The sequence below is a fragment of the Salpingoeca rosetta genome (genome assembly GCF_000188695.1).
Source record: "Salpingoeca rosetta unplaced genomic scaffold supercont1.1, whole genome shotgun sequence".
Lineage (NCBI taxonomy): Eukaryota > Choanoflagellata > Craspedida > Salpingoecidae > Salpingoeca > Salpingoeca rosetta.
Window position 1 is genome coordinate 1,641,713 of NW_004457740.1, and position 9,781 is coordinate 1,651,493.

General features: G+C 56.5%; 3 protein-coding genes across 3 annotated transcripts in view; 1 reads left to right on the top strand and 2 right to left on the bottom strand.

The window, feature by feature from the left end:
- Nucleotides 1–11: 11 nt before the first annotated feature.
- PTSG_00374 (uncharacterized protein) lies at nucleotides 12–5,057 on the bottom strand. The gene is made up of 6 exons (XM_004998866.1): nucleotides 5,040–5,057; nucleotides 3,406–4,576; nucleotides 2,163–2,528; nucleotides 1,840–1,899; nucleotides 1,573–1,645; nucleotides 12–1,346 (listed from the first exon to the last, which is right to left on the bottom strand). Exons 2-6 carry the CDS (start codon nucleotides 4,529–4,531, stop codon nucleotides 413–415), a joined length of 2,559 nt encoding a protein of 852 aa, XP_004998923.1. The 5' UTR covers nucleotides 4,532–4,576; nucleotides 5,040–5,057; the 3' UTR covers nucleotides 12–412.
- A 444-nt stretch (nucleotides 5,058–5,501) lies between these two features.
- Nucleotides 5,502–6,831, top strand: PTSG_00375 (regulatory myosin light chain short version). The gene is made up of 4 exons (XM_004998867.1): nucleotides 5,502–5,565; nucleotides 5,841–6,009; nucleotides 6,194–6,380; nucleotides 6,604–6,831. Exons 1-4 carry the CDS (start codon nucleotides 5,563–5,565, stop codon nucleotides 6,752–6,754), a joined length of 510 nt encoding a protein of 169 aa, XP_004998924.1. The 5' UTR covers nucleotides 5,502–5,562; the 3' UTR covers nucleotides 6,755–6,831.
- Nucleotides 6,832–7,120: 289 nt separating this feature from the next.
- Nucleotides 7,121–9,781, bottom strand: part of PTSG_00376 (uncharacterized protein) — an 11,349-nt gene continuing 8,688 nt past the window's right edge. The window contains exons 18-23 of the mRNA XM_004998868.1: nucleotides 9,603–9,781; nucleotides 9,128–9,312; nucleotides 8,782–8,925; nucleotides 8,456–8,565; nucleotides 8,065–8,204; nucleotides 7,121–7,825 (exon numbers count right to left, since the gene is read on the bottom strand). The exon at nucleotides 9,603–9,781 is cut by the window's right edge and continues 5 nt beyond it. Of these exons, the coding sequence (XP_004998925.1) occupies nucleotides 7,445–7,825; nucleotides 8,065–8,204; nucleotides 8,456–8,565; nucleotides 8,782–8,925; nucleotides 9,128–9,312; nucleotides 9,603–9,781 (1,139 nt within the window). The 3' untranslated portion in view covers nucleotides 7,121–7,444. The remainder of the gene's footprint in view (nucleotides 7,826–8,064; nucleotides 8,205–8,455; nucleotides 8,566–8,781; nucleotides 8,926–9,127; nucleotides 9,313–9,602) is intronic.

The window sequence follows — 9,781 nt, forward strand, 5'->3', positions numbered from 1 at the left end:
TTTTACAACGATCTACACGAGAGGCAAGAGGAGGGCAGGGGAGCAGGAGGAGAGCAGGAGAGCAGGAACAAGCAAGCAAGACAGGCAAGCAGGGACATGTGGTTCGTCACGTCAAACGAATGATACGCACGCCAGCCACGCTGGAGGCAAGCAAAAGAGCACAGGCAGCAGGTGAACAAGAGCAGCAAAGAAAAGCAGGAAACAAGAAAGACAGCCTACGCGAACAGCAAAGCAACAAGCACGTCAAAATGAGAAGCAAGTCAAGTATGCTGGGAGGTGCATGTAACACTTGGCTTCTTCAAAAGTTGTCATTAAGGACAAGGACGTCCACACCAAACCAAGCATCGCAGTGGACAAAACACGCACACATACACACGCACACATACACACACATGCACGATGAGCAACAGGGTCAGGCTGCGACTTGTGGAGCATGTGCTACAGAAGCAGGCTTGGAGGAAGAGGGCGAGGCAGAGGAGGACGAAGAGGAAGACGAGCCGGATGCAGACTGCGCTTCGCCGCCATCACGGATGCCAGCGCGTTGCGCGTGGATGGCCTCCATGACTTGTTCCGCAGTCGGCACCAGTGGCGGTGGCGCGATGCTGCTGGCTTCCCGCTCGTCGTCCTCTGCACCAGCATCAGCCGCTGCCTGCTCAACAGGGCCTGTCCTGCTTGCCGCAGCTGCTACTGTTTCGACGGCCAGGCGTTCATCATCACCGCCATTGTCGTCTTCTTCGTAGGTCTCGTCGCTGTCAGAACTGTCATTGCTGGGCCGGTCAGGTTGTGGTGCGTTTTGGTCGGCTGCGTCCGACTGCTCCGTCTTGATCGCGTCCTCCTCCTCGCCACGACCTTGCACTGCAACATCACCATCACGGCCATCATCATCATCATCATCATCATCATCATCGTCGTCGTCATCATCATCATCATCATCGTCATCATCGTCGTCGTCGTCTGTGTGCTTGCTCTGTTGTGGCTGGGCGCCACTTGCACCGGACAACAGCTTTGCTCGCTTCGCGGGCGTGCTGCCATCGCCGCCGTTGGCATTGGCCGCGTGAACAGCGACGGGGGCTGACGGCGGCGGCGCTGTGCTCGAGGGCGCATGAAGCGGTGGCCCGACAGCAGTGCCCATCTGCATTGCAGGGTACACCGGCGACATGGGGAAGGGCCCCAGCGGCAGGCCCATGCTTCCCGGGTTCATGCCAGCGGGGTGCAGGACACCTGTGTGCATGGAAGGGGTTTGCGCTGCGGAAGATGAGGAGGACGCGGACGGGTCGTTGTCGGCGGCTGCTGCGAGAGGGCTCGGCAGCCAGAAAACACGCCCTGTCGTGCGATGCGTGTAGAAACTGCACAGCCGTGCGAGCATGCGTGCGAGTGGAAGGGGTGCGGTGGGGAGGGCGTGTGAGGAGCATCAGCGAGTGTGTCGAGGAGGAAAGGGATCAGCAAGAACAAGTGACCTCAAAGCAACCAGGAGCCACATGCATGTAACTGACCAGCAAAGAAAGGGAGGGGGGCAAGAGATCGGCACTGAACACACACACACAAATGCACACACATACACAACACACGCACAATTGGTCGTGGTCGAGGCTGTAGGAGAGAAAATGATTGGCGAGAGCCGGGGGTGCTAACGCCATAATTCGCTCTGCAGCAACAGCATGAGCAGCAGCATGGGAAGAGGAAAGGGTGGAAGGTGCACATGGTTTGTCACAACATGCACCAGACAAGACGGCAGAGAAGTTAAGCCGCGCACGCGTGCGGGCATGTCATAGTGGTGGTGGTAGTGGTGGTGGAGCAGCAAGAAGAAAAAGCGTGCTGAGCAAGCATTCCTGATCGTACTCTTCTGTTCCGGCGTGATGATGCCGAGACCTGGTCTGTCCATGGACTTCTTGCGCGGTTCTGTTAAACCACGGCCAGAAAGTGAGCGAGCGGTCAGTTGGTTGAACAGCGCGAGGGCACAGACACGCGCACAAGCAAACACGCGCACAAGCAAACACGCGCACAAGCAAACACGCGCACTGCTCGCATGGATGCACGCAACAAAACACGAGCGCCACACAACACGAGCACACACACACAACACACACACAGACAGACGCACGCACGCACGCACGCAGACAGACGCACGCACACACGCACGCACAACACACACATACACACACCTCGCTTTGTCTTGCCCTGGAGGAGCCATTTCCGGGCCTTGCTTGGCTGTCCGTTGTGCTTTGGATTTGGTGGCACGAGCTCGTCGCACAGCGAACGGGCGGCAGCAGACGCCGGCGGCAGCGCCTCAATCTCTTTTGTGAAGCGCGACGGGCAGGCCAGGTAGGCCTTGGCCCAACGAACAAGCCGCCACAGCCGCTTGGGGCGAATGACAATGCCGCGGGCCGTGGCGTCGGCCATGGTGCGCACGCCGGCGTCCCACAGCTTGCGGCCCCACGTCACAGACTCGCCGACAGAGTTGATGCGGGAGGGCAGGTGGATGGTGCTCGCAGAGGCGTCGGCAGGCGTTGAGGATACGGACGGTGCGTCTAAGAACAAGAGCGAGGGTGGTCATCGTGGGAAGAAACAGCAGCGGAAAAGGCAGAGACCAATCGCATGTAGGACATGTGTATGTGTGTGTACGCCATGCATGGCCATGGTGACATATGATGAGAATACGCGAGCAATGGTGGAAATACATGTTACAATGCATGGTCTGTGTGTGTGTGTGTGTGTGTGTGTGTGTGTTGGGGGCGCCAGCGAGCGAGCTCACGCTACTGCACGCAAACACAGACACAACCATGCGCATATGTGCGTTTGTGCCTGTGCACGCTGCTTGCATGCACGCAGAGCAAAACACAATGAAACAAGCGAAGCGGCGCAGAACGTACGGTCACCCTCCACGACAGTGGATGTGGAAAGCAGGGTGCGTGTGCGGGAGACGTGTGACAGGATAGTGTAACGTGTGAAGGAAGAAAGGGAAGAAGGGAAGAAGGGAAGAAGGGAAGAAGGGAAGAAGGGAAGAAGGGAAGAAGGGAAGTAGAAAGGGAGAGGGGAAACAAAGCAAAGAACGGAGACGAACAAAGAAGCAACAGAAGCAGAGGGAGAGGGAGAGGAGGGCGCGTCTGACAACAACCACTGCAGTGTGGGTCAAGAGCGGCACCACACAAGAGTCGCTGAGTCATAGGCGTTCACGCTCACGAAACAACACTTCTGCACCGAAGGTTCACGGGTCAAGGAGCTCGCTGCTGGCGCTGTGGTGGGGGCGTGTGCATGGGATGTGGTGCGGACGGCTGCGGAGCAAAATGGATCAAGAAGGAGGGAGAGGGGGGGCAAGGGCAGAGGAGGCAAGTGGAAGAAGAGGCACAAGGCGGAAAAAAACAAAGCAATGACGTGGACCGAAACAGGTTCACTGTGATGACCGACCAGCGTGGTGAGGAGCGGGCAGGGTGGCGACAATGGGGTTGTCGAACGATCTGGCAATGACGGCTGACACGAGCGCGCGGGGACTGAGAGCTTCGCCGCATTGGCTGAGGCGAAGGGCCGACGGCGGGCACTCCACCACCTGCGGCATTTTGGCGGCAATGGCCTCTTTCAGGTCGTCCAGCGTCTGGGTGGCCGGGCCCACCTCCACCTTGGTTTCCTCTGTGGCAGCTTGGCCCGTGTGCGTGAACACCTGGAACCACACCACCGATCGCGGTGGCACGGCAGTTGCAGCGGGCGTAGAAGTGGCGGCAGCGGTGGCAGCGCTGGGCGCCGTGGCAGTGCCACCAGCAGCAAGCCGTGTTGGCGTGGGCGTCTGTGCTCGGGACGATCGGCTCGAGGCATGACTTGAACGCGGACCGGAGGTAGCACGAAGCCGCGGTTTGGTGGGGACACGACCGCGCTCCTGCTTGACGGCCGGCTGATGGCTGCCCTCTGTTGCGGTGGCTGCGGCAGCGGCGGTAGTGGTGTTGGTGGTGGGTGCGGGTGGTGTGGATGTGGATGTGGAGACCTGTGTGATGCCGTGCGGTGATTGGTGTTGGTGCTGGTGGTGCTTGCTGCTGTGGCGCTGGTGGCCGCCGTTGACAGCGCTGCTGTAAGCGTTGGTGCCAATGGCGGCCGGGTATGTGGGATGTGGGTGCATGTACACGGATTGGTATTGGTGGTGGCGTTGGTGGCCCATTGCGTGGGAGGCGGCAGTCAAGGCACCACCACTTCCGTCACCGCCGCCTGCGCCTGCCATGGACTGCATGTGCATGGGCACTTGCGAAGCCATGCCGGCGTGCATCATGTTGCTGATTGGCGGTTGCATGGCCCAGGGGAGAACGTGTTGTGGCTGCAGCTGCATGTGGCCCATCTGCATTGGGTGCATGGCGTGCATTGTTTGCATCGTTTGCATGGACGGCATGGACTGCATGTGCATGAGCTGCTGGTGGTGGGCCACGCCCTGTGCCGGTGCCGTTTGACCTGGTTGGCCCATGGCGGTCATGGTCGAAGATGGCGTGTAATCCAGCATGCCCGGGTTTGGTGCGTTTGTGAAGTGAGGGCCATACCCTCCTCCATACTGCATGGTTCCAGCGCCGCGATCGTGTCGGTTCCGTCCCAGCTACACTCTCTGTGTGCGCGCGTTGGATTGCAAAATGCGCGTGGTGGTGGTGGAACAGAAGGAGGCAAGGGAACAATGAGGGAGGGAGGGGTGTGAGGGTGAGCTTGAGTGTGCTGTTGACGTTGACCTGTTGACGTGGACTGTCCTTCGTGTGCCAGCCGTTGTGACGTTACACAACAATAATAACATGTATGCACACAGGCGGTCAGTTGTGTGTATGACAAGTGGCTGCGTGCGGCGCGCAGCCACGACCCGAAAAGACACGACTTGCAGCCACGTCACAACACCATCTCAATCACAAAACAAAACCACATACGCGCGAATCACTCATGTGCCATGGCACATCACATGGTGCTTGCAACCTTCCTTCCTTCCTGACTCCCTGTCTTGCCTTGTTTCCTTTTGTCGTGTCATGCAATCCCACCTCCAACCATACACCGCCCGACGACGCGCAGATCTCGCAACAACAAACCTTGTGTGCTTGTGTTCCTTTGTTTTGGTTTTTGCACCCAAGGTGCTGTCGCGCTGGGTTCACAGCACGCACAAGCTTCCTGTGACAGACTGGCTGGCTGGTGGCGGTTGCGCCTCTTCTTGCTTGCCTGCCGGCTATGCTTCTTGCTCGCGATGGCACCGCCCAGCCTGAACAGTTGCGACACGTCAGGCGCTCTTACTGCAATACAACTAAATGCACATGGAATCACACGCTTGGGAAGAATAAAATATGCACCAGTCGACTGACTTCAGTCCAGGTGGTCGCCGAAGGCAAAAAAGGAAAAAAAACCACAGCCAGCCAGCCAGCGAGCCAGCGAGCAACGGTTTTCACCAACCAACCATCCATTTGCGACAACCAAACAGCAAGCAAGCAAGCAAGCAAGCAAGCAAACACACAAAAGCTACACAGCCAGCCAGTCAGCCGTCCTTCCTCGACCTTCCCAAGCAAGCAAGCAAGCAAGCAAGCTCTCCCTCCTTTTGCATCTACACCACAGCTTCAAACCATGGTGTGTTGTGTGTATGCGAGAGAGAGTGTGTGTGTTGTAGCCGGCCACGGCCACTCAAACAACCATGTTCATGTCAGCCAATCAATCGTGCATGCATCGCAGATCATGCCGGCACATGTGTGTGTGTGCGTGTGCGTGAGCACACAAACAAACACTTGACCCGGCACACACACACACACACACACACACAATAACTCTCACACACTCACACACACACACTCACACACGCACAATAACTCACTCACACACACACACACGCATTGCATCACGCACAGGCTGCTCGTCGTACAAGGAAGCGCCGCGTGCAGCGGGCCACGTCCAATGTGTTTGCCATGTTTGACGAGGCACAGATCCAGGAGTTCAAGGAGGCCTTCAGCATGATTGACCAAAACCACAACGGCGTCGTCGACGAGGAGGATCTGCGGGAGATGTACTCCTCCCTCGGTGCGTCCATTCTCTGCCTTTTTGTTGGGGGCTGCTCACCAAACGACACACAACAAACAACACACGCAACGCAACACAAACTCTCAAACAAGCGTGCACACATGTACGTGCTGCCTCACACATTAACCTAACCCCTCACACACACACACACACAACACATGTACAAACACACACACACACACAGGTCAAGTGCCTGATGACGCACAGATCATGAAGATGCTGAGCGAGGCACCAAACCCAAGCAAGCTCAACTTCACCATGTTCCTCACGCTCTTCGGCGACAAGATGACCGGGTATGATCCAGAAGACGTGATCAAGAACGCATTCGCATGCTTCGACCCGGAAGGCACGGGCAAAATAGATGAGGACAAGTAAGCGTCACCGCCCCATTTTGCGCCTGCCCTGCTTGTGCGCACTCGTTTGCAACTGCCGCTCACTCATTCACTGCGCTGCACTGCACTACACTACACTTCGCTTGTGTGCGAGCGAACATTATCAAGTGCCACCAACATGTGTGACGTCTGTGCTACGATGAGCTGTCCTGCAACTCACACACACACACACACACACAACGCAACACAACGCAACACAAAGGCTGCGTGAGTTGCTGACGACGATGGGAGACCGGTTCACAGACGAGGAAGTGGACGAAATGTTCAGAGGAGCGCCCATTGACAGCGATGGAAAGTTCGACTACAGAGAATACACGCGTGTGCTGAAGCACGGCGCAAAGGATGAGTCGTAAACTCTTCCTGTCCCCCTCCTCTCAAATTCATATCCCCCCCCCCCCCCCAACAACAACAACAACAACAAAAACACGTTTGCATCCTCTCCTCTTGCGTTCGCCCCTTCTTCCACATGTGTTCCGTGCTCCCCTACCTACCTCATCTGTGAGTTCTCCGTATTGCTGTTGTCGCGTTGACTGTGTTGCGACTTGATGTTGAGCAAGGCCTTGGCGCCACCAGTAAACCACTCACCCTCTCATCTACAATGAGCAACCACCATAAGTGTCTGTGTCTGTGTGTGTGTGTGTGTGTGTGTGTGTGTGTGTGTCTGTGTGTGTGTGTCTGTGTGTGTGTGTGTGCTTGGGATGTGACTTCTCAACGGATCGCGTGTTTGTCACTTTGTGCCATCCATTATCATCATCAGGAGTGCACACAACTCAATGGGAAGGAAATGTTGAAACCAAACAAAAGCATGTACAAAATGGCTCACCCATCCATGCCACACGCTCACCGTGACAATCAATGAATCAACCAGTCGTGTCAAATCAAAACCACAGCGATTCACACATGTGCACATCCCCACAGATACACTCACAACAGCACTCGCGCTACATGTTCATACACACACACATAGTCACACTCCATTCGCACACACACAGAGTCACGATCACACACAAACACACGATCACACACACACACACACGTGTTCATCATTGATCGTCATCATCGTCGTTGCCAACCGACATGAGCGTTTCCTGAATGGCGGGCGGGTCGTCAAGCCCAGACGGCTTGCGAGCACCACCAGAGCCATCACCACCAGTCACCTGCGCATCAATCAGGGCAGAGGGCTTGCGCGCAGCCGTGCTGCTTGCATCGTCATCGCCCCACGTGGTTGTTGGCACCACGCTTGTCATGGTGGTCTTGCTCATGGTGGCCATGGTCTCAAACTCATCGCCGGCGTCGGTGTTGTCGCCATCATCATCGCCAAGCTCGTCCTCGACGTTGATCGGTGACGGCCCAATCAGCGACAGCACAACAGGCAGCAGCACCATCCCGTTGAGCGAGCACACCACCACCGTCGCAAAGAACATCTGCAGGTCATCAAAAAAGAACCAGAAGTGAGGGAAAGGAATGACCGAGCAAGGAAAGGTGGGGAGCAGGCAAGGAAGGGCGTGCGCAGGTAAATGGCACGCAATTGTCGGAATGTGCAGCAGAGTTGATGTTGCAAATGCTCACGCAAATGGGCGCCAGCAGCTCAAACACGCGCTCTCAAAATACCAACGCAGGCATCACACAACAACCCCCAGCGTGTCGGCTGTGGTGCACTCACGCCAAAGAAGTATTCGCGAATGAAGCCTGTGTCTGAGCCGGCAATGAAGAGCGTGGTCAGAATGGACGACACGGCACCGTGGAACATGGCTGTGCCCATGAACCCAAGGGCGTTGCGTACCCGCAGCACGCGGCTCTCCCCTGCAGATTGAAGGAGAAGTGGGGAGGGGCAGGATTAAGGGCACGGCGTGAAAAAAAAAAAAAAAAAACAGAGAGTTTGGTCAAGACGAGGGTACACGTGCAGTGCCAAGGAAACAAGCACAACAAGCACAAGCACAACAAGCACAACCGTAGACGTGCACACACACGCACACGCACGCACGCACGCACACACACACACACACACAGACACACACAGACACACACACACACAGACACACACACACACGTACCGCGCTCTGCGAGAAACTGATGGGTAATATGCGCAGTAAATTCAATGCCCATACCCACAGACAGGCACAAGTTCACGAGCGAGAAGGCGTTGTTGCGCACATCCCAGATGCTGTGTGAAGCGGGAACAGTGTGCGTGCGTGAGAGACAAGTTGAGGTGGGGATAACGAGTGAAAGGACGGCCAGCAACGAGGAGAACGCACAAGTGCATGGACATGCAGATGCTCATCCATGCTTGCAAACGCGCGCGCGCACACACACATGCACACACACACACACACACACATGCACACACACGAACACGTGCAGCGCGATGCAAAGGGCTTACGGGAGGAGGCCGTACACCTCAATGACGGCCATGAGGACAATGACGCAGAGAATGACAGAGGCGAGCGGGTTGAACTGGAGCACGAGCGTCGCAATGAAGACGCCCACCACGCACAGCCCCACAATCAGGTACAGGTTCTCCTCGCTGCAACGTTTGTGATTCAAAAGGAGGAAGAAAGAGCGGGCAAGCGCACCACAAAGTCAGTGTCTGTGTATATGTGTGTGTGTTGCTGCGCTTCAGTGACAGGTTCCCTTTCTCACACGAGAGAACCGAGCGGTACACGCACAAACTATCACCTCACAACGCACATACATGCGAAAACCTGACACACACACGCACATCTTACCTGTGCAAGTACTGCTCCCAGATGAAGTGGACGTAGCCTGTTGCGTATGTGTTGTACTTGGTGTCGTTCCCGCGGTTGGCATATGCGTCAACAACAGGATCCAGCTGTGCACGCGTCTCACGGATCGCGCTCGTAAAGTCGCTGTTCACCGCCAGGTCTTGCAGGTAGAATGTGCCCCGCACAACCTGTACACGTGGTGTGCGTGTATGTGTGCGTGTATGTATGTATGAGTGTGTGTGCGCGTGTATGTATGTGTGTGTTGTGTGTTTGTGTGTGTGTGTGTGTGTGCGCGCGCGTGTTGCATGGAAAGGTGAGACAAGAAGACAAGAAGGTTGGGGGAAAGCGGAATCATGCAAGGTTGAGACTACAAGCATCACGACACATCACCACCAGCACAGCACGTATCCAAGCAGTCCCCTCTCCCTATCCCCCCCCCCCCCTCTTCCCCTCCCCAAACAGGTGCCACACAACATACGCTGAGGGTGATGTTTGGGTTTGACCCGGCGCGAGGCTCGTCATCGAAGGCGCCAACAATGTCAAAGCAGTCCGCAGTCATGCCAGTCGACGCATCAATGCACGACAGGTCGGCAAGGTAGCTCACGCCGCCAGCAGCAAGCCACGACGCAAACGCAGGGTAGAACTCCTCCTCAGGCA

Excerpts from the sequence above, each read along its gene's own strand:
- PTSG_00374 (XM_004998866.1), bottom strand. The coding sequence starts at position 4,531 with ATGCAGTATGGAGGAGGGTATGGCCCTCACTTCACAAACGCACCAAAC. Across the intron at positions 1,900-2,162 it reads CCAGGGCAAGACAAAGCGAG|AACCGCGCAAGAAGTCCATG; the intron begins GTGTGTGTATGT and ends GTGGTTTAACAG. Across the intron at positions 1,347-1,572 it reads AGCCTCGACCACGACCAATT|TTTCTACACGCATCGCACGA; the intron begins GTGCGTGTGTTG and ends ACGGCTGTGCAG.
- PTSG_00375 (XM_004998867.1), top strand. Across the intron at positions 6,010-6,193 it reads GGAGATGTACTCCTCCCTCG|GTCAAGTGCCTGATGACGCA; the intron begins GTGCGTCCATTC and ends ACACACACACAG. Across the intron at positions 6,381-6,603 it reads GGCAAAATAGATGAGGACAA|GCTGCGTGAGTTGCTGACGA; the intron begins GTAAGCGTCACC and ends CGCAACACAAAG.